Here is a 27,509-nt window from a genome sequence, read left to right as displayed (position 1 = left end):
AGGCCCATAGCACCGAGGGTCCCAGCAGCAAGGGGGGGGGTATGGTGTGGGGCAGGCCCATAGCACCGAGGGTCCCAGCAGCAAGGGGGGGGGTATGGTGTGGGGCAGGCCCATAGCACCGAGGGTCCCAGCAGCAAGGGGGGGGGGCATGGTGTGGGGCAGGCCATAGCACTGAAGGCCCCAGCAGCAAGGGGGGGGGCATGGTGTGGGGCAGGCCCATAGCACCGAGGGCCCCAGCAAAGGAAGTCAGAGCCCCTGAGTGGCTCCAAGTCACTTATGTCGGGGGATGCTTGAAATCCCAGCTCCGCAATAGCAAGGGGCGGAGCTCACTGGGCAACCACGCCCTGGCCCCGCCCCCCGGCAACCACGCCCTGGCCCCCGCCCCCCGGCAACCACGCCCTGGCTCCACCCCCCCCCCCGCCGACCTCTGTGCCAGCCCTCCCCTGGACCCCGCCCCAATCCCGCTTCACGAACTGCGCACGCGCCTCCCTTGCCCTGGCGGGAACTTGGAGGACGGCGCGCCCGGGGACGAGGCGCATGCGCGGGGCACCCGTTCCCGCCGTCCCTCGCGCTGGGCCGGCCCCGGACTCCATGTCCCAGCCGCCTGCGCGCGGCGGGCTTTTTTTTTTTTCCTTTTCCCGGCGTGCCCCGCGCTCCCCCCCCCTTTCCCCGGACTGCGTGGCCCGGCGGCGGTAGCGAGGCTGGTGCCGGGCTGTGCGGCCATGGCCTCGTGCGCCGAGATCCTGCGCAGCGAGTTCCCCGAGCTGGACGGGGAGCTGTTCGCCTACGTGACCGGTGAGGGGCGGGGGGAGCCCGAGGGGCGGGGCCTGGGGCGGCGGGGGCGGGGCTGCCCGGGCCGGGGTTTCCCGCCTCTCCCCGGGGCGCCCCGCCGCTCTGCCTCCCCTCAGCACGGCGCGCCCCCGGGGCTGGCGCGCGCTCGCAGGCTGCCTGCCCGATGGGGCGCCCGGGCGTGTCGCCTGCCTGCCTCGCGTGGGAGCGAACCCCCTTCCTGCGCGAGAGCCAGGCGGGGCCTGTCACCGACGGGGGGCTGGGCACGAAGGGGCCCCGTTCCCACCCCTTCTGCGAGAAGCCTCAGTCCACGTGCAGAGGTGCCCCTTCCCCCCCCCCCCCAAATCCCCTGGCCTTGGAAGACGTTCAGAAAGGGGCCGCAGAAATGATGAGCTGCTGCCCCGTGACCGGGACTTGTCAGCGTGGGAAAGAGATGGATGACTCGGGGGGCGATAGCCTAGAAGTCTGTGACATCACGGCTGCTGTGGAAGAAGTGACTAGAGAAGAGTTAGTTGCTCCTTCCCATAACGCAAGAACGAGGGGTCAACAACTGGGCGTCCTAGGTTGAACACAAAAGGCAGTACTACTTCACAAAACTCCTTCCCATAACGCAAGACCGAGGGGTCAACAACTGGGCGTCCTAGGTTGGGCACAAAAGGCAGTACTACTTCACAAATCTCCTTCCCATAACGCAAGAACGAGGGGTCAACAACTGGGCGTCCCAGGTTGGACACAAAAGGCAGTACTACTTCACAAAACTCCTTCCCATAACGCAAGAACGAAGGGTCAACAACTGGGCGTCCTAGGTTGGACACAAAAGGCAGTACTACTACACAAATCTCCTTCCCATAACGCAAGAACGAGGGGTCAACAACTGGGCGTCCTAGGTTGAACACAAAAGGCAGTACTACTTCACAAAACTCCTTCCCATAACGCAAGAACGAAGGGTCAACAACTGGGCGTCCTAGGTTGAACACAAAAGGCAGTACTACTACACAAATCTCCTTCCCATAACGCAAGAACGAGGGGTCAACAACTGGGCGTCCTAGGTTGAACACAAAAGGCAGTACTACTTCACAAAAGGCAGTCAACCTGTGCAATGCTTTGCCAAAGGAAGAACTAGATAAAGTAATAAGGCTAGGTCCATCAGGGATGGTGTCCCTAGCCTCTGTCAGGGCTGGGAATGGGCCATGTCTTGATTCCCTGTTCTGTTTAGTCACTCGGCCCTCTGTCAGAAGACAGGGCACTGGGTTCGATGGACCTTGGGTCTGACTCAGTATGGCCATGCTTGTTGAGAAATGAATGGAGCTATACCTATCTCCTAGGACTGGAAGGGACCTTGAAAGGTCATCGAGTCCAGTCCTCTGCTTTCACAGCAGGACCAAGTACTATCCCTGACACTTGCTCTAGATCCCTAAATGGCCTCCTCAAGGATTGAGTTCACAGCACTGGCTTTAGCAGGCCAATGCTCAAACCACTGAGCTATCCCTCCCGTAGGCAAGAATATGGGCCAAGGTCACTTACACATGGATGCCTGTGGAATAGTCTGGAATTGAACCCATAGCTCTCTTACCTACTTTCTTCAATTGGCACTGGAGGTCAGCCCCCTCCCTTAAATCCTAGAATGATCCTTGTTGTTCAGTGGGATTGTGAGGATGGTGGAGGTGTGGGGAGACACTGGCTGTTATTTTGGTTGGAATTCTTTGGGCCTGTTGCTCAGTGGCTTGTCTCTCTTCTCTTGCAGGGATCCTGCACAGTGGCAGTGAAGATTTTGAGTCTGTGGATGATCTCTTTGAAGCAGTGGGAGAGCTCTTGCAGGAAGTGTCCAGAGACTCGAAAGATGATGAGGACATCCGGGATATCTGCCAGAGGATGTTCAACACCCTCCACCTGTAAGTACTCTGGGGCCTCTATGCAAAGACCTGTAAACGGGGCTGAGTCCAATGTGGTGAGAGACGAGGAGAGCTCTGGGTCTTGTCATGTGCATTTTACTTTAGAGCTGTGCTGTAAAGTGTCAGCATTAGGAGTGTACAGAATGAGGATGTCAAACAGGGTGACACAGAATAACTTAGGGCAGCATCTGAGACTCATTTGGGGTGGTGTGTGGCAGATGGGAATGTTGCAGGAATGGGAGTGTATCGTGGTACCTTTACTCCTTGATTCTTCTGTGTGTTACAGAGATGACGAGAACTCTCAGGGGTGCAGCAAGGTGCTGCTAGATGCGCCAATTCAACTTTCCAAGGTTACAGACAGCTATGGTGAGTAATAAATACTGAGCAGCCCTTGCTCCTAGGGAATCCTCCTTTGATGCCTGAGCTGCTCAGCTGACTGAACAGTCTCCCATCTTATCTGCGGCTATCAATTGTAGAACCATATTGGTGGGAAGTTTATAAATTATGAGGTTGATGGATTGGAATGGCACTCCCTCCCTGGAATGCAGAGGAGCTGATTCTGCATACTGGTGGTCTTTCAGACAGTGAGCTCTAATGGCAAGAACAGGGCTAGGAATAAAGACTTAAATTCTCTTTTCAGCGCTGCCTCTCCCTTGCCATGTGATCTTGGGTTAGTCATTTCACCTCTGTCCAATTGTAAAACAGGTTATTAACTTTCCTGCCAGGGAGTGGGTAGATTTGTATTAAGCACTGAGCTTGCCTGGCAGAAGGTGCTGGAGAGAGGGGCCGAGTGTGACTGCCTTTCTTGTTCATTGCAGATTCTGGCTTGGACCTCTTTCCAAAGCTCTTGCTGAAGAGAGGCCAGACCTCAGTAAGTGGGAAATGCTGTTACCAGCTCATGCTCTTACTAGCCTGTTTGCTGCATTGCTCAAGATGCTAAGAATGCCCTTGCCTTCCCATTTCTTACACATTCACCCACGCAGCAAGCTGGGGAATGTGGCCTTCTCTCTAGAGCAGCGATGGGCAAAAGCCATTCAGCGGGCTGGGTTCAGGCCCCGTCACCCGGTAGGTGCAAGCCCTTTAAACAGAAGCAATTGAAAGGGTTCGCAGCTCCAGCCCCATGTTAGCCCATTGTCTGGAAGCCAGGGACACGCAAACCCTTTCAACTGCTTTTATTTAAAAGCTTCCTGCCTTTCCCATGGCTGGCAAGCAATAGCCCCAGGGAAGGCAAGAGCCTTTTAAACAGAAGCAATTGAAAGGACCTGTGTGTTCCCGGCTCCCAAGCAACACGCTAGCAGCGAGGCCAGGAGCAGCAAGCCCTTTCAATAGCAGGAATTGAAAGAGCTTGCAGCTCCCGTCTACGGCTAACCTGATGCCTGGGAGCTAGAGGAGAGGCGTGAGCCCTTTCAACTCCAGCTATTTAAAGGCTCCGCCCCTTCCATCCGAGACCCCGACCCTTTTGGAGCAGCCTGTGACCACTTAAAAATTGTTTTGATGTGGCCCCTGCTCAAAAATTATTGCCCACCCCTGCTCTAGACTATAGGATGACCTTGCTTTCTGTCTGTTCATGCAGTCATTTTAATGTATGGGAGTGTTTGGTCTGGTAAATAGACCAGGTAATTGTAGAGCTATGAGTTTGACATTGATCCTGGATAAAATAGTGGAATAGTTGATAGGGGACTCAGTTAAGTATTAGAAGGGTAATACCAGTCAACAGGTGTTTATGGAAAATAGATTCTGTCACCTAACATATCACTTTTTGATTAAATAAGAGTTTGGTTGCTTAAATATATTGTGTCAACGCTGATATTAACTTTGACTTCTTCAAGGTTATGACTTGGTATCATGTTTTGATTTGGGGAAAAAACCCTAGATCAATATAACAATGCACATATAATATGTGCATTAACTGAATTAAAGGTCGGTCTCAAATGGGGACTCTTATTAAGCCAGTCTGTTTCTCGTGGTCTCTCACAGGGATCAGTTATATGCCTTTAATATTTTTGTCAATTGCCTGTAAGAAAACATAAAATTGTTAAGAGATTAAAAAAATCTGTAAATGACACACAAATGAGGGGGAAATAGTAAAAAGGAAGAGGATCGGTGGCTGACAGAGCAATCTGGATCACTGGTGTGTTGGGTGCAGTTGTGTTTAGTACCACCAAATGTGAAATTATATATCTAGCAACAAAAAATATAGGCCCTACTTACAGGGGGAGGGGACTTTGAATTCATAGAGGATAATACTGAATGTGAGCTTCCACTGTGATGCTGTGGTCAGAAGGCCTAATGTGATCCTTAGATGTATAAACAGGAGTCTCTGGAGCTGGAAGGTGACATTGCTGCTGTGTTTGGCACTGATGCACCAGGAGTGGAATTGCTAATGCCAATTCAGTTCAGCTAGGGAGCTGATAGATTTGAGAGGACTGAGAGAAGAGCCATGCAAATGATTAAAGAGGAAAACTTGCCTTATCATGATCATTGTGTTTAGCTTAACGAAGAGGAGGTTAAAGGGTGACTTGATGACCGCTTAGAAGTATATACATGGGGAACAGATTGGATGGTGACTCTTCAGTTTAGCGGACATAGGTGAATAGCAAGATTCAAAGGCTGGAAATTGCAACTACAGGCTGAATCTCTCTCGTCTAGCATCATCGGGACCTGCCTGGCACCAAAGCAGAGAAATTTGCTGAACCACTGGAAGTCATTATTGTCTAGTAGCATTACCAACACTTGCTTACTGTGCTCTTAGAAGACATTTAGGGGTAAATTAGAACTAAATAACACAGAACATGGAGAGCCTGGACTGGTGGCTGTAAACAAACTTTATGGGACCGCAGGAAACTTGGCCACACCCCTGATAAATGGACATCTGGCTAATTAAAATCATGCTAGACAATGTATGGTGCCAGACTAGAGAGGTTCAACCTGTAGACGTTTTCAGATTAGAGCTAATTTTTCTAAAAGAGATGCACTAGTTCATCCACAGCTATCTGACTGAAAGCAGGAGATAATTTAGGACAGTACTTAAAAAATCTATGATTATATTAAATACTGGAGTTATAGCTGGATGTACTAGGCATGTAGCAGGGTCTAGTATCTATCTGCCGAAGACTGATCTTACTGGGAAACTCAGATGGTTAATTGGGAGGGTGGGCTGGTTTTGGGGTCTGCATGCAATGGGGATGGGGAAGGAGTGTTAGAGACAATGAACTGACAGAAGAGCCAAGGGACTCCTTGCTAGGTTCCTAGAATAATAAAAATGAGACATGGTGGAAGAGCAAAAGTTTAAATCGCATCTAGTCTACGCCCTGTCATCCCAGGGTAAGATTGTTCCCCACAGACAATGAAATCTTCAAGGATTTGTCCAACAGCTCCCCACTAGAGCTATGTCCCTAAAATACCCTTTAATCCCATCTGCAGCCTCTTAGACACATCCTGGTGTCCCACCTAAATAAGTGACCCTTCCTCCTGGAAATGTCCACCCATTAGGGATTTACCCTCCAAACTGGGCTCTTCCCCCTCACAGTCAATTGCTTCAAGCCCCTGATGGTCATTCTTGCTCTTTTCTAAATTCCCTTCCTCGTGTCCCAGATGGTGAATGCCAAGAAGTTGGCAAAGGCAGAAGCCAGACTAAAGGCCAAGCAGACCAAGAGGACCGAGAGGGATTCCCTGAACCCTGCTGACCTACTGTGAGTGTTCAGGGAGGCCTAAAGGGCAGGCTCTGATGGTAGCCTGGCATGTGGCTGGAGGGCAGGCTCTGACCACACTGAGTGTGGCTCTGTGGGGAGCCTGAGGTGCTCTGGGACTGCCTCACACTAAAGCTCTGCTTTCTTTCATGGTTACTCACAGGGTCCTGGAGGAGGCATCTGCTAGCCAGGTGTCCAGCAAGAAGGAGACTCGCATGGAGTCATCGGGCAAGAACAAGTCGTATGATGTGCGCATTGAGAACTTTGACGTGTCCTTCGGTGAGCGGTGAGTCCTGCAGGGGTGGGAAGGACCATGGAAGGTTGGACTAGGAGGGGATGAAATGGATAAAGATTGACATGTGGTGGCTGCCATGTGGGGAGGAGCCTGAAAATGGGGGAGTTGGTGGGACAGGATTGTGGGGCAGCCTGGCTGGACTAGCCACAGGTCAGGATTAAGTACCACTGTGGGAGCTTGCTCTCTCTCTGGCTTTGGGCAGCAGCTTTCATGAAGACTAAATGAGTTCCAAGCAAAACCTCACATCTGGTGGGAAAGCTGCTGCTGGGTGCTTCAATGTCCTTGTAGGTGAGCTGTCAGGCTTAGCAGATACTGGTCTGTTTCCTTGCCATAGAGTCTTGCTAACGGGCACAGACCTGAACCTGGCGTTTGGCCGACGCTATGGGTTGGTGGGCAGGAATGGGCTGGGCAAGACCACCCTGCTGAAGATGATTGCCAGCCGCAGCCTACGCATCCCCTCACACATCAGCATCCTCCACGTGGAGCAGGAGGTGGCAGGGGATGAGACGCCAGCCCTGCAGAGCGTGTTGGAGTGCGACACCACCCGGGAGAGCCTGCTGCAGGAGGAAAGGGAGCTGACGGCCAGGATCAACGCTGGCAAGTGAGACACTGCCATGTAGATCATGTCCTGGGTTGAGGGCCTTGTCTGAGGCCGGGCTTATGGTCCTGCTCCCAGTGCCTGAGCCTAATGTCCCTGAGAGACCAGTGCTTTCTCCCACCACGTTGTGGATAGCACTGAAATTGAGCTCTAGGGTCTGCTAGCGGCTTTGCCTGGGTTCTGCTCCCCTTCTCTCCTTCCTGGGACTGATCTTATTCAGACTAAAGCTCAGTAGCAATGGACTGCATGCCCCAGGAGCTTGAGTTCCGCTTAGATGAGCCTCCCTGCTTGCCTTCTTTCCCAGCCCAGATGCACGCACCTGAGAGAGCTGGTTTTTAAGCCCTGACCTTGCAAGAATTCCCCATGCTGCCCTTGTGTCTCCTACCAGGGGACAAGGCACAGAAGGTGACAGACTTTCGGAAATCTATGTCAAGCTGGAAGAGATAGAGGCAGACAAGGCACCAGCCAGGTAAGATGAGCCCCCTTTCTGAGCCAGCCATGGGGATGGCCCTTGGCTCTCTGCAGCTGTTAGGAGTGGTATCTGATTAAGATATGGGTATGCAGATTGTGGACTCTGACTTTGGGATTAAAGGCATGTACTCTTTATCTGCAGAGTGTCCTTACCAGGCTATGGAATCTAACAAATGAGTAGGTTCTTGTGACCCTTGCTCCTTATTCTGTGCAGCTGGGAGAGGTTAGGACAGAGCTGGAAGCTCCCCAGAGACTTGTGGAAAAGTCAGGCTTTCTTACCCTCTAGTGACTAGACTTATGGTGTTCTATGTAGCCGCTGACACCTCCCAGCTGGGAGATGTTTCCGTGTCTGGTGGTGGTGGAGACTGAACGTTTTGTCCGGAGAGCCAGAGCTGCACTTGTTTGGCTCTGGGCCAAAGAGTTTGAGTCAGTGTCTGATTTCAAACCCCAGACTGTCATGTCAAAACCATCCTGTGTCGGAGAGCTGGGATGCCCAGCGTGGTTGCTGCTGTTGGGCAGGAGATGGTTTCTGCTGGGCCCTGAATCTTGCAGCATCCTTTCAAAACTGCAGTAGTCTCCAGGGCAGTATTTGCATCCTGGGTCTTGAATTGTGAGCCCCTTGCTGCAGGCATACACGTTGCTGTCGAGTGGTTTTCAGCATCCTGACTCTCCTCTTCCCTACAGGGCATCTGTCATTCTTGCTGGGCTGGGCTTCAACGCAAAAATGCAGCAACAGACAACCAAGTAAGTCGCCTCTGGTCTGTGCTTGGGTAGATTCCTCCCTGCCCTAGGCATGGGGCACAGAGGGGACTGAGCTATCTCCTGCCAGATTAGAGACATCACACTGAGTGCTGGGCAGTGCCAGGTGCTCTGTGGGTTTCTGGCATCCCTCTTGCTGTTGTCGTGGGGGTAGCATGGAGCAGGTGTGACAGCAGCTGGCATACTCTTTTGAAAGACTTGGCTGGTGCACACATGGCGGGACATAGAGTAACCCAGCAACAAGGGATGCTACTGTCCAGCTCTGCAACCGGCAAATGACAGTGAATTTTTGCTGCCACTTTCAACTTCTGAGCCAGGGCCTGCTGTAGCTCACCTTTTGCAGTGCCAAGCTTTCTGGGATGACTGCAGAGTGTTAAGGGTACCTCCTTCCCCAGGTGGTGGTGAGCTCTGGCATGATGGAGGTATGGGGTGAGAGGACAGGGTGAGGATTTATTGTGGATGAGCTAAGTTACGGTGATTTTGTGTTGCAGTCTGATGCAGCTTCCTGTGTGTGGCTTTTTCTCTCCCCAGAGAGTTTTCCGGGGGCTGGAGAATGAGGTTGGCCTTAGCCAGAGCCCTTTTTGCCAGGTAGGTCGTAATATGGTCTGTATTTGATCTCGTAGGCCATCCTCGCAATAAGTCCAAGATCCGTTCCAAAAAACTTGGATTTATAGCGAAACAACTTAAAAGGGGGGGATTTTTTCCCCGTGGCTGACTTCCATTTGTGCAAATTAATTTAATTTTTATTTTTTGCGCAGCTTGGGAGTGGGGAATGGGAGGACTTATAACGCACCGGTTCCTACAAGCGTCGACAATTTTAGTGCAGAATGGATGAATACCGGGGTGACTTACAGTGGGGGTGCCTGTACTGCACTCTGTTAAAGCACATGTGACTCGGTGTTGGCAGAGCCCAGGAGCTGCCTTGGGGTTAGCTCACACTGACTCTGCCCTGCTCCCTTGCTGGCAATGCTGGCTGTGGGGGAAGTGCCCATTTATGCTGATCCCAGCCTCTCGCAGCGGGGGACGGTGTAACAAATAATTGAATTAAAACAATCTTACAGTAGATCGTCTCCTGTCGAAACAGATGGCCAGTATTAACTGCTCTCTCTCCCTTCCCCTTGCTCTCCCTCTCCTGTTTGTGTGTCGCAGGCCAGATCTTCTTCTGCTTGATGGTAAGTGAATGCCATGGGTCCCTTCTCATGTCTGAACTGTTGCCCTGGGGCAGGTCTCTGTTGCCCTGGGGAATGTCCTTGCTGGAAAACAGCTTTTTGGCTGCATATCCAGAGTTAACGCACAGCTTCTAGAGCTGGAGATGCCTTGGCGCACTGAGATCCCCTGTATACTGGCTCAGCACAGGAGTCCAGACATCTAAGGAAGTCAAATAGCTTATCCTGCCCTCTTTTTCTGGCCATTGGACTTGCTTGGCTTGGTGATCTCTGTGTGGGAGAAGGCCAGAGTTCTGGCAGGATGGGGGAACCCTGGCGGTAGAGCACTTAATGTGGATGGCTCACTTAGTAACTGGGCTACAGAAGTCCCAGAATGGCTCTGCTGCAGCATTCTCCCTGGAATAATCTCTTCCCCAGTGTCAGGAGCGGAACCAGGTTCCCAGCAAATAGCAAAGCCACCATGGTGGAATGGTTGAATCCCTTTCCCAGGAGAAATGAGGCAGAATGCAGCTCTCCAAGTTGGTCTGGCCAGGACTCTGGGATTAACACCCAACTCTGTGGGCCTCAGATACACCCTTGTGTGTCAGCACAGTGGCCCCTTGCCACAGTGGAAAGGGGGTCAGTAATGGCTTAGAGGGGAGAGTGCCCGCCCTGCAGCACAGCCTCCCTGGCACCATACAGTGCTACTGTGAGGATTGCTCCTATAGCACTCTGTGCACATACATTTCTCGCTCATCTGTCTTGAGTCACGGGAAAGTTCTTCCGCTCTGGGGTTATTTCTCTGGGGCACGTGTTGGTTTGTGCAGAGCTGTGAGAGCATTAGTATTGTAGTAAGATGAAGGCCTGAAACACAAGCCCATGTAGCACAAGTCTGGTTTGAGGCCTAGCTAACAATGGGGAACCCTTGGCTAATATAAAGCAAAACTGTGATCAAGAGGCTCACAGAACTTGGCACGAACAGGGCTGAGAGTGTAAAACAGTAATTAGTACTGGTCACAAGTTGAAAGCCCATTCCAAAAGGATGGTAACACCAGCTCATTAAAAAAGACCTTGGTACCCATGCTCCTCACAGATACCAGCCCGGGTTCAGGAAAGGGTCTAAACTGACTGCATGATGGACAGAGAAGATCTAATCAAACCACGAGGTGCAGGGTGATGGGTGGTATCTGCAGTTATTCAGGAGGAGGTCGGGATTTACTGCCAAGGTGTCCTTGGAGGTCTCTGGCTCCGTCGATGATAACCAGAAGTGCAGGTGCTCAATGATGTGTGTCTTGTCGACTTGCCCAATTAGTTAACAAAGCAGACTCTGAGAGAGCCCCCCAAAGACCACAAATCAGGATCGAAGGTGTCTGGGCAGGGTTATTGTTAAGCAAAGTACAGTCATAGCTATCAGTAGACTCTACTGAACCACTACGCACATGTACCCCTAACAATGGAATGACTCAGTCAGTGGGAAATTGCCATTGCCCCTTAGGTCATCCAAAGACTGTCGTCCCCTCCCCTCCCCCCCCATGACACCACTTTATATACACCTACTAACAACTTACACATCACGGCTGACGTGTCAGGTTACCACGCTCTGGTGCTATCTAGATAGCATCCATCACCCTGCACCTTGGGGTTCAATTTGAACATCTCTATCCATCATGCTGTCAGTTTAGACCCTTTCCTGAACCTGGGTTGGTATCTGTGGGAAGTGTGGGTACCAAGGTCTTTTTTAAGGAGCTGGTGATACCATGTGCTTTCAACTTATGCCTACTATCAGTTACTGTTCTACACTTGGGCCGATTACCAATTAGTGTTTTACACTCTCAGCCCTGATCGTGCCAAGTTCTGTTATCAGGGGCCTGCCTCTTGCTCACAGCTTAGCTTTGCTTTCTGTTAGCCATGTTTTGTCCATTGTTAGCTATGCCTCAGGCATCAGCTCAGCCCTGTGTTACATGGGCTTTTGTTTTAGGCCTTCATCTTAGTATAGTATCTAAGCAGCATCAGTGTGGCAACCTGACACGTCAGGAGTGATGTGTAACTTGTTTGTACCTGTATATAAAGTGGTGTCATGGGGGGGGACAGTCTTTGTCCAGCTAAGGGGGCAGTGGGACCTCCCACTGATTGAGCGAGTCCATTGTTAGGGGTACATGTGCATAGTGGTTGAGTAGAATCTACTGATAACTATGGCAGTACTTCGCTTAACAATAAACTTGGTCGGGCACCTTCGATCCTTATCTGATTTGTGGTCTTTGGGGGGCTCTAATTGTGCAAGTCGACACGGCACACATCATTGAGCACACGTAGCTTTCTGGTTATCATAATTGATGGAGCACGAGACTTGTCAGGACACCATGACAGTAAATCCTGACCTACTACATTGGTGACCCTACTACAAGAAGTTATTAACCAAGAAGCCTTGAAACCTGCTAGTTGTGCAAGGTAGATGTCAGCAGGGTCCCATTAACTGTTTTTGGATCCACTTGATGCATCTGGTCCTACATTGAACTGTGAGTTCTTTAAGGCAGGGATTCTCCTATGGGTATATGCAGTACTCAGTACGCTGCTCCCATGATTCTCTGGGCAGTACTGTAGCAGTCCTTTCTCCTTTCTAATGTAGGTCCTGTTCCTATCTGGAGCAAGTGGTAGCTTTGCATGTACTTACGAGATTGGTGCTTGTCATCCTTTATGAGGGCTACACCCCTGTTCTCTGTTCTCTTTCAGAGCCTACTAACATGCTGGATGTAAGGGCCATTCTGTGGCTAGAGAACTATCTGCAGGTAGGTGAGGATTTGGAGAGCTGCTGTCTAAAATCACTGGAGGCTCGATCCTGGTTCTTTGGTTTTACACCCTTGGGCTGTGTCTAGACTGGCAAGTTTTTCCGCAAAATCATCTGATTTTGCGGAAAAACTTGCCAGCTGTCTACACTGGCCGCTTGAATTTCCGGAAAAGCACTGACGATCTAATGTAAAATCATCAGTGCTTTTCCGGAAATACTATGCTGCTCCCGTTCGGGCAAAAGTCTTTTTCCGAAAGACTTTTGCGCGAAAGGGCCAGTGTAGACAGCATAGTATTGTTTTCCGCAAAAAAGCCCCGATGGTGAAAATGGCGATCGGGGCTTTTTTGCGGAAAACCGTGTCTAGATTGGCCACGGATGCTTTTCCGCAAAAAGTGCTTTTGCGGACAAGCATCCTGCCAATCTAGACATGCGTTTCCGAAAATGCTTTTAACAGAAAACTTTTCTGTTAAAAGCATTTTCGGAAAATCATGCCAGTGTAGACGTAGCCTTGGAGCGGAGATAACTCACTGGTGCCTCATGGTTTGATAGGCAGGAGGTGTGGGACATAGGCCCCCATTGACTGGGTGAGGCTCCCCTGTAGTCCATTCATACCCTGGCTCAGACCTCCCTGCTGCTGTCTCTTTTAGACTTGGCAGTCAACTATCCTGGTAGTGTCCCACGACCGGAACTTCCTGAATGCTGTGGCCACTGACATCATCCACCTGCACTCGCAGCGGCTCAACACCTACCGGGGCAACTTTGAGAACTTCATGAAGATCAAGGAGGAGCGGCTGAAGAACCAGCAACGCGAGTACGAGGCCCAGCAGCAGTACCGGGAGCATATCCAGGTACAGAGGTGATGGGGTATCGTGGATGTGAGCGGAGCGGCAGTGTACCATCCTGTGAGGCCCTCTGTTGGTGGCGCAGTTTATAGAACTTGTTCCCCTGCAGCATGGCGGTAGCAGTTGCCGGGAGAGTTGGGAACAATCGGAGTTTGGGGTGGGAGGGGAGTGGCTCATGGGCCTACCACTCTTACTCTGGGCTAACTTAAGAGGGGGTATCTCTAGTCCTTCGTACCGACAGCCATAGTCTGTTCTTGGGCTGCTCTACATCCTCTCTATTGCTCTGGCTTCAGAGGGGGATTTGGCTGACAGTTCAGCTCCCATTGTAGGAGGGCAGGCTCTTAAGTGGGACCTGTTCTCTCTCTCTCTCCTAGGTGTTCATTGATCGATTTCGCTATAATGCAAACCGGGCCTCCCAAGTGCAGAGCAAACTGAAGCTGCTGGAGAAGCTGTAAGTGCTCGGGCCTGAGAGGAGGGGAAGCAGGGGCATGTTGGAGGAGAGGCTGAGTCTGTGTCATGCCGTTAAACTGTGCCGCTTGGCCAGGTGGCAGATTTACCCTCGCTTTTGGTGTAAAGCACCAATCTTACTGGAGGAATTAGAGGGTTTTGAGACCCTTCCTGCACTTCCACATGGGCCTGAAACACAGTGGAGCTTCTCTAAGCTAGCAGGGCTGGGGCATTGCTCTGAGCCCTGGAATGGCTCATCTTAGACTAACCAAAAAATGAGCAGGCCCTATGTCTGGAGGGGGTCACTTGACCAGTAAAGTTAGCTCCCTATGGATCCATCTTTTCTTTGCTTCCCATCCTGGCTCTGAGGCCATTCTTCTCAGAGTTGTACCCTAATTGGCTGGTGATGTCACTGATATACTCAGCCCCTTGCCCAAGGCACAAATCCCTGACTACATCCCTGGGACTTGTATGGGGAGGGGGCATAATCCTGGTGCATTAATATCCATCCCAGCTCACAGTGACAAGTTGCTCCTTCTCCTAGGCCGGAGCTGAAACCTGTAGACAAGGAGTCTGAAGTGATGATGAAGTAAGTGACCACTGATCCCTGTGGTGAGGAACTGGTAGCCTGTTCCCTGTACTGGTGACTGGCAGCTTGAGCTCCACAGCTTTGTCTCTCCCAGGTCCTGTTATTGGGAGTGCTCTGTAAAACATGGCTCAGCAAGGCACTGTCACGGCTGCAGAAGCTGGTGCCATTTCCTTGGCTTGCCATCCTCTCTGCTTCCCATGGTATCACGCCTAGGCATGTGCACACAGCCTATTGTTTTCTTGGTTCACTCACATTATTCTCTTGCGGGGGCGGGGAGTAGGGGGGGAGGCGGGCTGGCCTGGATCCAGCTCCTGGGAAGGGCCTCATACAGCTGTGATGGGTGCACGTGACTGGCAGGTGTGACTCTGTGCTGAACTCATTCCCTAACTCAGAAGACCGAGGACGGCAGGGGTGGAGTAAGTGAAGCCACATCCTGCCTGCCTTCCCTCGCTTTGTATGGCTTGCAGGTATTCCTCTACTTAGGGTGCTTTTCTAGGCATCTCTCCCCTGTCTCCTTGTGCTTACCTCACTGGGCCTTCTCCCTCTCTTATAGGTTCCCTGATGGCTTTGAGAAATTCTCTCCCCCAATCCTGCAGCTGGATGAAGTGGATTTCAGCTACAGCCCAAGTCACTGTGTCTTTCGGGGCCTCTCTGTTTCAGCCGACCTGGAGTCCCGGATCTGTGTGGTATGTACTGGAGACATGGTCTTCCAGCTGGGACGGGGGGGGTGCAATAGGACACTTTGGAGAGACCTGGCAAGCCCTCAAAGTAGGATTTGGGTGGTTAGGGCAGATGCCGTACAAGGGGATCACAACTGGAGTGTGGCAAGTAGCCCTTTTGTGGCTAGCTGGGGCTGGGATGCTCCTTGAATTATTTCAGTATTGGCTTTCCTATAACTAGCCCCCTTGGTGTAAAGGAGAGCCCTGGACAGTGGTAATGGTCACTTGTACTTCCAACCCCCAAAATCCAGTCTAACCTTAGATGAGGAAAGGAATCCCCCTAGGCATAGTGGCCCCAGAGCTGTCCCTGTAGGACCTTGTCTCATCATTTGCTTCTTTGTCCAGGTGGGAGAGAATGGAGCTGGCAAGTCAACTATGTTAAAGATCCTGATGGGAGACCTGGCACCAGTTCGAGGGATTAGACATGCACATAGGTACATTTTGCATTGCCATTGCTGGACTCGAGTACATAAGGAGACGTTGGGGGGTTTGTGAAGTAAGGGCCAAGGGCCACTCTGCCTAGCAAAGATAGAGGGGATTGTGGGAAATTGCCTGCCGTATGCAAAATGCTGGAGGGAACATGGATTCTTCTTCGAGTGATTGCTTTTGTGCATTTCAATATGTGGGCACATGCTGTGTGCATGAAAAGACTTTTCCCTAGGGGTAACTGTCAGGTCAGCTGTACCTGTGGTGACTTCTCCTGGTGACGTGCATATACTCTGTCCGACCCAGCTCCCGCTTCAGTTCCTCCTTTCCGCCAGTGATGTCCTTGGAACGTCTGACTTGGTGCTTAGCAAGTAGTTCTTCCCTTGTGCTTCGTTTTCACAAGTTCTTTGTAGTGTAGAGAGAGTTGTTCTCCATTCATGTAGTTAGTTAGTGGTTCTCAGCTTGCTAGCTGAAGCCCCATGGAGCATGCAGCAGCTCCAAGGCTTTAAACAATGTGCTAAGTGCAGGAAGCCTATGCCCAGAGGTGACCTGCATGCTGCATGTTTACAGTGCTTTGGAGAAGGCCCCCAACAAGATAAGTGCAGTTTTAGCAAGGGGTTTAAGCTGCGGACTAAATGCAAGAGGGATCAGCAACTTAAACTTCTTCTGATGGAGTGTGCTCACATGATACAGCTTTGATTCCCTCGGTGCAAAGCGCGCCAGCCTTGCTGTGGGAGGCTTCAGCAACGCGTCAGGAACAACAGCGGGATCACTGGCACCAATCTCCCGCGCATAGGACAGGCTCCTTCACGGCACCATTTGCACTTGTTGGTGCTTCAGATGATGCTTGATGGGGACTGCTCTCCCTCCAGGAGGTCTAGCAAGGCCCTGGAGGCTGCCCACGTGGTGCCAAGTCTGTCCAAGCCAGGCACCTTGGCCCCAGCACCATTGACTCTGGTTCCCAGGGTAGGGTCATTGAGTCTGGTATTGGTGGACTCTCCAGAGCCTGTGGTGGAGGTCCTGGACCTGCTCTCTACGCTGGACGCCTTTTTGAGGTTGTGCAGGACCTCACTGAGTTTACGATACCGAGGTTGCTTGAACAGCACTGCCATCTGCAGGCGGCCACTGGTGACAACAGTGACACCAACCCAGCACTGCCTCCTGGTCCTGCCTCAGCACCAGAGTCTATGCTTGCTGCCACATTGACATCCAGGGTATCGCAGGCTATCACGCCACCAGCACCAGTGACTGTTCCCACAGTGCTGTGTGTGGCTTCCGCTATGGCTCCCCCGGCACCAGGCCCCTTTTCGGTGCTGCCAACACAGACACCGCAGCAAGCCCTTGGCTATCAGCCAGCACAGGAGCTTGTTCAGACACTTTGCTGGCACCGTTGGGCTCTGTTCCCCCTGGTTGGTGTCAGACTATGCATTGGGTTCAGACGTTTCCTTTGTCTTGGAGCTTTAGGTACAGCTTTTGTTCTTGGCACCAACATCAATACGGCTCATCGGTGCTGGCGCAGTCTTGGCCCCCTCAGTGGTAGGTGCCAATTCAAGGGCCCTTTTGGACTCCATGGGTGTACCTCCAAAGCCAAGGGCTGGGGCTGCTTCCGTGGCACCATCAGCTTGGGCAGCACCATCACTTGCATCTTTGACGCCACCCCCTCTTCGGTGCCAGAGGCGCAAGCCAGGCTCGGCGACCAGGTGCACTTGGCCAACCATAAGAGGCAGAAGTTGTGGAGGACTCACTGACACAGGAGACTCCTCCACTCCCAGTGGCATCATTATAGAACCATAGAGCTGGAAGAAACCTCAGAAGGTCATCAAGTCCAGCCCCCTGCTCTAGGCAGGACCAATTCCAACTAAATCAACCCAGCCAGGGCTTTGTCAAGCTGAGACTTAAACACCTCTAGGGACGGAGACTCCACTACTTCCCTAGGGAACCCATTCCAGTGCTTCACCACCCTCCTAGTGAAATAGTTTTTCCTAATATCCAACCTGGACCTTTCCCACCACAACTTGAGACCATTGCTCCTTGTTCTACCATCTGTCACCACTGAGAACAGCCTCTCTCCATCCTCTTTGGAACCTCCCTTCAGGAAGTTGAAGGCTGCTATCAAATCCCCCCTCACTCTTCGCTTCTGCAGATTAAACAGGCCCAACTCCCTCAGCCTCTCCTCATAAGTCATATGCTCCAGCCCCCTAATGATTTTGGTTGCCCTCCGCTGGACCCTCTCCAATGCGTCCACATCCTTTTTGTAGTGGGGGGCCCAGAACTGGACACAATATTCCAGATGTGGCCTCACCAAAGCCAAATAAAGGGGAATAATGACATCTCTAGATCTGCTGGCAGTGCTCCTCTTAATGCAACCTAATATGCCATTAGCCTTCTTGGCTACAAGGGCACACTGTTGACTCATATCCAGCTGCTCATCCACTGTAACCCCCAGGTCCTTTTCTGCAGAACTACTACTTAGCTGGTTGGTCCCCAGCTTGTAACTATGCTTGGGATTCTTCTGTCCCAACTGCAGGACTCTACACTTGTCCTTGTTGAACCTCATCAGATTTCTTGTGGCCCAATCCTCCAATTTGTCTAAGTCACTCTGGACCCTATCTCTGCCCTTAAGCGTATCTACCTCTCCCCCTAGTTTATGTCATCCGCAAACTTGCTGAGGGTGCAATCCATCCCCTCATCCAGGTCATTAATAAAGATATTATCATTGTAGTCCCCAAGACAAGGCAGTAGTGAGCATGTCCTTGTCTCCTCTGTTTATAGGTTCTTGGGTGCACCAGGACCTTTTTCAGCAGGTGGCCCAAAATCTTAGCCTGCAGAGAAGGTGGTGGAGGAGGCAAACCCTATTGTAGATGTCCTTGCCGGAGAGTCCAGTGTGAGCTACTCTCCCAATTAAATTCATTCAGACAACCACCAAGGTTCTGTAGCAGACTCCGGCCTCGATTGTGCCCAATCTCTTAGCACCTCCACTCTGTTGGACTGTTCTGGCAAGAAGGAAGTGAAGCGGGAGTCGAGTCGGAAGGGGTATATGTGCGACACCATGAGGCGTCACCACAGTGGGTGCTACAGCCAACAGGTACTGCTAGGGAAAAGTCTTTTGATGATCATGCATGCAACGCGTGCACACATTGGAATAGACATGAGCCACATACCCTCAGTAACTATTGGTCTTAGAGATATGTCTACACTACCCTCCTAATTCGAACTAGGAGGGTAATGTAGGCATACCGCACTTTCAAATGAAGCCTGGGATTTGAATTTCCCGGGCTTCATTTGCATAAAGCCGGCCGGCGCCATTTTTAAATGCCGGCAGTTCGAACCCCATGCCGCGCGGCTACACGTGGCACGGAGTAGCTAGTTCGGATTAGGCTTCCTAATCCAAACTAGCTGTACTCCTCATTCCACGAGGAGTACAGCTAGTCCAGATTAGGAAGCCTAATCCGAACTAGCTACTCCGTGCCACGTGTAGCCGCGCGGCACGGGGTTCGAACTGCCGGCATTTAAAAATGGCGCCGGCCGGCTTCATGCAAATGAAGCCCGGGAAATTCAAATCCCGGGCTTCATTTGCAAGTGCGGTATGCCTACATTACCCTCCTAGTTCGAATTAGGAGGGTAGTGTAGACATACCCTGAGAGAGGCTGCTCCTGCCCTAGGGATGCCACCCAGTATCTCTGGGGGCTTGGGGCATCTGCATTCACATGTTTCTGCAGTTACCAATAACTAAGACTTAACAGCCAAGAGCTCTGAGCTGTTATGGAGCAGCAAGACCCACAAACCCTGAGAGGCATCTCCTCTCCTCCCTCTCCGCCAAAGAAATCACTCAGGCACACACCTTCTCTTCCTGCAAGCCTCTGTCTGGCTCTTGGCGGCGAGTGAGTAGAGTCAGAGGAGCCCTGGGTAGCATTACCTATAATGACTTCTCTGCTGTGGCTTGGCAGGAACCTGAAGATTGGCTACTTCAGTCAGCACCATGTGGACCAGCTGGATTTAAACATCAGTGCTGTGGAGTTATTGGCCAAGAAGTTCCCAGGTGAGCCTCAGGCTTCCATGGGCATGACCCTGGGCTAGTCTGGGAGCCTGGTACCAGGTGAGATCTGCATTGGATGTCTTGCCTCCTGGGCCAAGTGAGGCTGGCATGTGACACCCTCTGCCAAACAAAGCAGCACTTAGTTTTGGGGAGGCCTCCCCTTGAGGCAGCTAGGAGCTCCTGCATAGAGAACCAGTCACCTCTCGCAGTGCTCTGGGGCCATTCCTTTCCCTTGCCTGATATTTCCCTGCCTCGTGGAAGTTGTAGTCACTCTGATACCTGGTTTGAAGAGTTTTGTAATGTGAGTGCTGCAGGGATGTCTCACTGCAGACAGCTTGAAGTGAGCCCTGGGACAGGAAAAGCCCTGTTAATCTCTGAGAGCTGCTATCTTGTCATTAGGTTTCAGAGTTACACATTGCAGACTATTTTGCTGGTGATTGTTTTAGCAGCAAAAGCCTTGATGGCTCCTCTCCCCAATGCCAAAACCTCTGACTTTCTCCTCCTGTATGATAGAGTTTTGTTAAATAAAAATATGTGGCACTGAATTCAGGGAGTGTCACTTGAATTTCAGCTGTCAGTACGTGAGAGCCCCTGTCCTTATTGTGTCACTAAGGTTCATGTTGAAGCCTCTGAATTTCTGCCATCTTGCTGCTGCATTTCCCTGCTGCTATACTTGAGCACTGTAGATTCTATGTCCAGACTGCTACAGAGCACACAGGGCCTTGTGTGACTCCCGGCTGCCTGGAGGTTCTGAGTTGGTATCTTGGGGGTTAATGCCAACAGGCCAGGGCTGGGTTGTGATGATCTCCCTATGTGCTGTTCCAGGGAAGACTGAGGAGGAGTATCGGCACCAGCTGGGAAGCTATGGAGTCTCGGGAGAGCTGGCCGTCCGCCCTGTTGCTAGCCTGTCAGGAGGTCAGAAGAGCCGAGTGGCATTTGCCCAGATGACCATGCCTTGGTAATCTCCCATGCACTGCTCCTGCTGCTCTTAGTGACGTGGCTCGGTCCCTAGGGCCTGTTTGTGTGGAGGAGGAAGCAGAGATGCTGAAAATTGTCTGCTGGCTCTGGCTGAGCAGGAGACCAGTGATCTGGGGCTTTCTGGAGAAGCATGGTCACCCTGAGGGAGTTGTGCAGGTTGCTCCTATCATTATCCTACTAGAGTCAGTCGACAGTCACGCTTCTGGGGACATAGGTGTGTCTCAAGCCCACACCATGGGACTGGGCCAAGCAAATACTTAGGAATCTGAGTCTCAACTAGAGACACTTCTGTGAACATAAGAATGGCCATACTGAGTCAGGCCAAACGTCCATCTAGCCCAGTATCTTGTTTACCAACAGTTGCCAATGCCAGGTGCCCAGAGGGAGTGTGTGACGACGCAGTCGGGGTTCCCCCGTTCCTGCAGACCCGTAGCCGCAAGAACAGACTCCGCTAGCCGGGATGTGATGTGTTTACAGGAATCTGGGCCAGGATATTTCAGACCCCTTGAGATGGGGTCCCTAGGCCCCTGGATTCCAGCCCTCTCCTCAGACTGGTTCCTTCATGATTCCAGCCCCAGACTGACTCTTTCCCCCAACTCCTCAGTTCCTTTGTTCAGCCTCTTCCCTTAACTTGTAGAACTGGTTTTAGCCACTGCTCTGGGGCGGTAAGGCACCCCCTGCTGGGCCATGCTTACAGACAGCTGCCCGTGGGGGTCACCCACAGCCCAAGCATAGCAACCAGCAAGGAACTTACACTACACCACAGAGTGAACAGAACAGGTAATCATCATGTGATCCCTCTTCTGTCACCCATTTCCAGTCTCTGACAAACAGAGGCTAGGAACACCATTCCTTCCCATTCTGGCTAACAGCCATTGATGGACCTAACCTCCAGGAATGTATCTATTTCTTTTTTGAACACTGTTAAATTCCTGGCCTTTACAACATCCTCTGGCAAGGAGTTCCACAGGTTGACACTGTGCTGTGTGAAGAAAAATTTCTGTTTGTTTTAAACCTGCTATCTATTTTATTTGGTGACCCCTAGTTCTTATATTATGGGAACAAGTAAATAACTTTTCCTTATTCACTTTTTCCGTATCAGTCGTCATTTTATAAACCTCTATCATAGCCTCCATTAGTCTCCTCTTTTCTAAACTGAAAAGTCCCTGTCTTTTTGTAATTTCTCTTCATATGGGACCCGTTCCAAAACCCTAATAATTTTTGTTGCCCTTTTTGGAACCTTTTTCAATGCCAATATAGCCTTTTTGAGAGGAGGCAACCACATCTGTGTGCAGTATTCAAGACGTGGGTGAACCATGGTTTTATATAGAGGCAATAAGATGTTCTCTGTCTTATTCTCTATCCCTTTTTAATGATTCCTAACATTGTTTGCTGCTGCACATTGAGTGGATGTTTTCAGAGAACTGTCCACAATAACTTCAAGATCTCTCTCTTGAGTAGTTGTAGCCAAATTTGTCCCCCTCATATTGTATATATAGTTGGGATTATTTTTTCCAATGTGCATTACTTTACATTTATCAACATTAAATTTCATTTGCCATTTTGTTGCCCAATCACTTAGTTTGGTGAGATCTTTTTGAAGCTTGCACAGTCTGCTTTGGTCTTAACTATCTTGAGCAGTTTAGTATCGTCTGCAAATTTTGCCACTTTGCTGTTTATCCTTTCTCCAGATCATTTATAAATAGGTGGAATAGGATTGGTCCCAGTACGCACCTCTGAGGGACCCCACTAGTTACCTCTCTATATTCTGAAAACTTCCCATTTATTCCTACCCTTTGGTTCCTGTCTTTTAACCAGTTCTCAATCCATGAGAGGATCTTCCCTCTTATCCCATGACAACTTACTTTACTTAAGAACCTTAGGTGAGGGAGACACCTGCTAGCACATTCTGAGCAGCATCACCCCAATATGCTGGGCTCTCCTGTCCAGCGAGTCCTTGCTCTTTAGCCCCATGTAGTTCTTCAGGGAGGGCGACTGGTCAGGGTTTACTGCCGAGGTGTCCTCACAGGTCTCTGGCTCCGTTGATAACCCGAAGGCTGCTTGTGTGTGTGCGCTCAGTGATGTGTGCCGTGTAGACTTGTGCACTTAGTCTCCACAGCAGACCCCAAGAGAGCCCTCAAAGACCCAACGAAGGTGCCAGGCCAGGTTTATTGTAGAGTGAAGAACAGACATAGTTGTCAGTAGACTCTACTGAACCACTATGTATTTGTACTTGCCACAATGGAATGACTTAATCAGTGGGAGGTCCCACTGCCTCTTAGGTCATTCAAAGGCTGTCCCCCCAAGACACCACTTTCTGTACAGGTACAAGTCACACCTCACTGCTGACACATCAGGTTGCCACCCTCTGACGTTGTCAGGTTACCACCCTCTGACATTACTTAGATACCACCCATCTCCCTGTACCTCGTGGTTTGATTAGATCATCTCTATCCATCATTCTGTCATTTTAGACCCTTTCTTGAACCTGAGTCTGTATCTGTGAGGCGTGGGTACCAAGGTCTTTTTTAATGAGCTAGTGAGATTATGTGCTTTCCACTTATGACCAATACCAATTATTGTTCTGCAGTCAGTACCTAGCACCAATTAGTATTTTGTACTCTCAGCCCTGTTCATATCAAGTTCTGTGAGCTGGGGTCTCTTGCTCACAGCTTAGCTTTGCTTTATGTTAGCCATGTTTTGCCCATTGTTAACAATGCCTCAGGCCTCAAACCAGGCCTGTACTGCATGGGCTTATGTTTTAGGCCCTCATCTTACTATACCCCACTAACGGGCCTGTTGTTTTTAATGGTAATGCCAGAATGAGACTGCACTGTGGATTCTGTGCTGGCCTCTTCCAGTGGGATGCAAAGTTGTTGATTCTTTCTTCTCTTTCCAGTCCCAACTTCTATATCCTGGATGAGCCGACAAACCATCTGGACATGGAGACCATCGAGGCTCTGGCAAAAGCATTGAATAAATTCCGGGTAAGGTTCTCCTGGGTCAGGTGATCCCTGCAGCCTCCTGTTTTGTGGTGCTTCAGCATCCCAGCCTAATGGCAGCCACTAAGCATAGTTAAGGTGGCTCCAAATTAAGCTGGCCAATGGCAACATGGTGAATTCCCACCTTGACTGTGCTTCCTGTCATCGCTTCAGACTGAGTGCCTAGGAAAGTGGCAGACAGGCAGGAGCTAGTCAGAAAGAAACTCCTTCCCCAACTCTGAGTGTCTGGACGCAGCACCCCCTCTTCTCGTTTAGGGTATATCGCAGCTCTGCCAGCTCACCTCAGCTTGGCCTCTAGCACATCTTACTGTTCCAATCCTAGGCGAAGGTGCCACATCATGTGGTGTCTTCATGGATATGAACTGTTTGCCAGCCTGAGATGGCCCATCACAGTCCCTTGTTTACAGTAATAACTTGACATGTTAACTCAAAATTGTCCTGCCTCAAGAGAAGCTACAACTTGTTTGGCCAAAGCTGAAGGCAATGGCTGAGTCTTGCCATGAGCCTGGATGGCCAGTGGCAAACTAGCTGTACGCTGACAAGTGAAAAACCAGAGTCAAGGCCTTTCTCACTGCATGCACAACTCCTGCCCAGACTGTGCATTTGCCCTGCCAGACTTGGCCCGTATCTCCAGGGAGGAAAGGTGAGGGTCTCAAGCCAGGCTGGAAGTAGTTTTAGTTCCCCGTTCCACCACCACCCTTGTCCTTCCTGCCTACTTGTGCCGGGTAAAATAGGGAGTTGCCAGTGGGCCCATTCTGGATGGAGACCAGCGGTTCCAGTATGTGATGCAGCCTAGCAGTTGGACTGACACGAAGTGGGAGGATGTATCCAGTGGGGCCCACAGGGGACAAACACTCCTGGGTCTAGAAATTAGTCGATATTGCTATTTCTTAAGAAGGATGAATTCAAACTGGAACAGGTACAAAGAAGGGCCACTAGGATGATCTGAGGAATGGAAAACCTGTCTTATGAAAGGAGACTCAAGGAGCTTGGCTTGTTTACTTTAACCAAAAGAAGGCTGAGGGGGGACATGATTGCACTTTTTAAATATATTAGAGGGATAAATACCAGGGAGGGAGAGGAATTATTTAAGTTTAATACCAATGTGGACACAAGAACAAATGGATATAAGCTGGCTAGTAGGAAGTTTAGGCTTGAGATTAGACGAAGGTTTCTAACCATTAGAGGAGTGAAGTTCTGGAACGGCCTTCCAAGGGAAGTAGTGGGGGCAAAAGATCTATCTGGTTTCAAGATTAAACTAGATGGGTTTAGGAAGGGGATGGTTTGATGAGATAACATGATCTTGGTAACTAATTGACCATTCATTATCAGTGGGAAATAGGTCAATGGAGGGATGATAGGAGTTACTATAGAGAACTTTCTGGGTGTCTGGCTGATGAGTCTTGCCCACATGCTCAGGGTTTAGCCGATTGCCATATTTGGGGTCGGGAAGGAATTTTCCTCCAGGGTAGATTGGCAGAGGCCCTGGAGGCTTTTCGCCTTCCTCTGTAGCATGGGGTACAGATCACAGCTAGAGGATGCTCTGCATCTTGGGGTCTTCAAAGTATTTGAAGGCTTCAATATCTGAGATATAGGTGAGAGGATTATTCTAGGAGGGGTGGGTGAGATTTTGTGGCCTGCACTGTGCAGGGGGTCAGACTAGATGATCATAATGGTCCCTTCTGACCTTAAAGTCTATGAGTCTGAGTGGAGTGTGCGACTAGCATTTGCAGGTGACACCAAGCTGGGAGGGCTTGTGAGCACTCTGAAGGACAGGATTAAAATTCAAAATGTCCTTGACAAATGGAAGAATTGGTCTGAAATCAACAAGGCGAAATTCAGTAAAGATAAATGCAAAGACTCATTGCCCTTCCCCATAATATTCAAGCAGCTACTTCAAGCTGCTCTTGTTTCCTGTTGCACCTTCACTTCTTAGGAAAGAGCAATGAAATTCACAACTATAAAATGGGGAATAACGCAGAAGGTCATACTGCTGACAAGGATTGGGCGTTCTAGTGGGTCACAAATTGAAAGTCAATAATGTGATGCGGTTATGGAAATGCTAATAGCATCCTGGGCTGTATTACCAGGAGTGGCACGTATAAAACACGGGAGTTAACTCTGTGCCAGTGAGTACCATGCTCAGCTGAAGTACTGTGTCCAGAGAGACATGGACAAATGGACAAATTGGGGAGAGTCCTAAAGAGTGTCGAAAACCTGGCCCATGAGGTGAAAAAACTGGGCCTGTTTAGGCTAGACTAGAGAGAAGAAGACTGAGGGAGGACCTAACAGTCTTTAGATATGTTAAGGGCTGCTATAAAGAGGTAGGTGATCAATTGTTCTCTGTGTCCTTCAGAGGTAGGACAAGAAGCAATGGGCTTAATCTGCAGCAAGGGAGACTTAGGTTAAATAGTGAAAAATGCTTTCCAACTTGAAATCTGGAATGGGCTTCCAAAGGAGGTTGTAGAGGCTTTTGAGCAGGTTGGAAAACACCTGTCAGGGATGATCTAAGTTGACTTGGTCCTTCTCCAGGGCTGGAATTGATGACTTACTGAGGTCTCTTCTAGCCTTACGCTTGTATGATGCTGTTTTGTGTGCCTGGACTTGGGGCCTGCATCTCCACAATAGGCCAAGCGCTATACTCAGGCCACCCCTCTGGTGTTGGCAGCTCTTTGAATGTCTTGGTTCCTAAGTCGTGCGATCAGCAGATTTAACAAGACTCATTGCCCTTCCCCATAATATTCAAGCAGCTACTTCAAGCTGCTCTGTTTCCTGTTGCACCAGTTTCTTGCCCCTCTGGTGTAAAACGTGTTCTCTTCGCACCTCAATTTCAGGGCGGTGTGATCCTGGTGTCCCACGATGAGTGCTTCATTCGCCTGGTGTGCAAGGAGTTGTGGGTGTGTGAGAACGCTACTGTGACGCGCATCGAGGGTGGCTTCGATGAGTACAGGGACATCCTGCAAGAACAGTTCCGAAAGGAGGGCTTTCTATAAAGGAGGCACCTAAACTCTGAGAGCGCTGACTGGGGGTGGGGAAGTGCAGCAGCCTCAATATCTATCTGAAAGGTGCCTGGTGGAGCAGTGAGGACACCACTTGCACCCCATGGACTGTCTGCTCTGCCATCTGGGTTACCCTTCCCTGAGAACAGCAAAGGTGCTTGCTGGGTATAGGATGAGCCCTCCCTCTGTCCTGCCTCCAGAGCTGCACTAGGCCTCTGCTGGGCAGGGGTGAATGGACAGCCAAGTGAGGGGGGGAGAGTCTAAAGCTGTGGGGGGAGGGGAAGGGTGCAGTAGTGGAGTATTGTCTGTGCTGAGCACTTCCCCTCTTCTGTCACTTGCCCAGTGCTGCCTACCTCAGCCAGCCACTGCTGCTAGCAGAGGGTTGGTGCTGGGAACGCTGGGCTTGAGTGCTGCTGCCGCCTGTTGCACCTTGAGCTGTTTCTCTGCTGAGAAGCAGGATGGAGTTTAGACTCTCCAATTTTAACTTAAACCGTTGGAGGTAGTGGGAAAGGCCTCTCAGTGCCTCTGTGGGGAGGAACTACCGCCACCTGGCTTTTCAGTCATTTTTACTTGTCATACTTTCTTCCCGGCCTGACCCCATGCTGCTATCCCTGTCCTGCTAAAGAGTGGGGAGGCTTATGCTGCTGCTGCAAGAGTCCTACTTCTTGCTAAGGTCCTTTGTAAACCCTTGAAAGGGGTTGGGTTGGTTTTCCTCAAGCTGCAGTCAGTAAGAGCCAAGGGCTTGTGCTGTTTGGATCACAGTGGCCCCTTATTCTGTTAGCCAGGGACAAGATCTTGCTCCTTGTTCTAGGCTTGCACACAAGCTTTTACCAAACTTACCTACTGCACAGACCCCTGCAGCCTTCTCCCAGCTAAAGGCCTCTCCATGCAGGACGAGATTCGGGTCCGTCCTATTTACTATTTTTTTCTAAAAAGATCAAATACTGTACAGTGTAAGGTAAGTTATTGAGCACTGAAACTCCCTGTTCGTCAGCCTAGAGGTTGCAGTGTAAATAAAATCAGAACCCCTGAAGACCTTGGAACTCTT

The 27,509-nt window shown here is 50.6% G+C and overlaps 1 protein-coding gene across 1 annotated transcript; it reads left to right on the top strand.

Moving 5' to 3' along the window:
- Positions 1-638: 638 nt before the first annotated feature.
- ABCF3 (ATP binding cassette subfamily F member 3) lies at positions 639-27,509 on the top strand. The gene is made up of 21 exons (XM_075938118.1): positions 639-795; positions 2,534-2,681; positions 2,968-3,047; positions 3,500-3,552; positions 6,276-6,373; positions 6,534-6,656; positions 7,000-7,266; positions 7,652-7,732; positions 8,419-8,478; positions 9,025-9,081; positions 9,643-9,665; positions 12,369-12,424; positions 13,071-13,271; positions 13,640-13,716; positions 14,257-14,301; positions 14,855-14,987; positions 15,366-15,454; positions 19,394-19,485; positions 20,308-20,440; positions 23,360-23,447; positions 26,297-27,509. The coding sequence occupies exons 1-21, from the start codon at positions 723-725 to the stop codon at positions 26,453-26,455; spliced, it is 2,136 nt and encodes a 711-aa protein (XP_075794233.1). The 5' UTR covers positions 639-722; the 3' UTR covers positions 26,456-27,509.

Source organism: Pelodiscus sinensis, chromosome 10 (genome assembly GCF_049634645.1).
Source record: "Pelodiscus sinensis isolate JC-2024 chromosome 10, ASM4963464v1, whole genome shotgun sequence".
In the NCBI taxonomy this organism is placed as follows: Eukaryota; Metazoa; Chordata; order Testudines; family Trionychidae; genus Pelodiscus; species Pelodiscus sinensis.
Note: the sequence above shows the minus strand (reverse complement) of the source record. Positions and strands in the feature narration are given on the sequence as shown.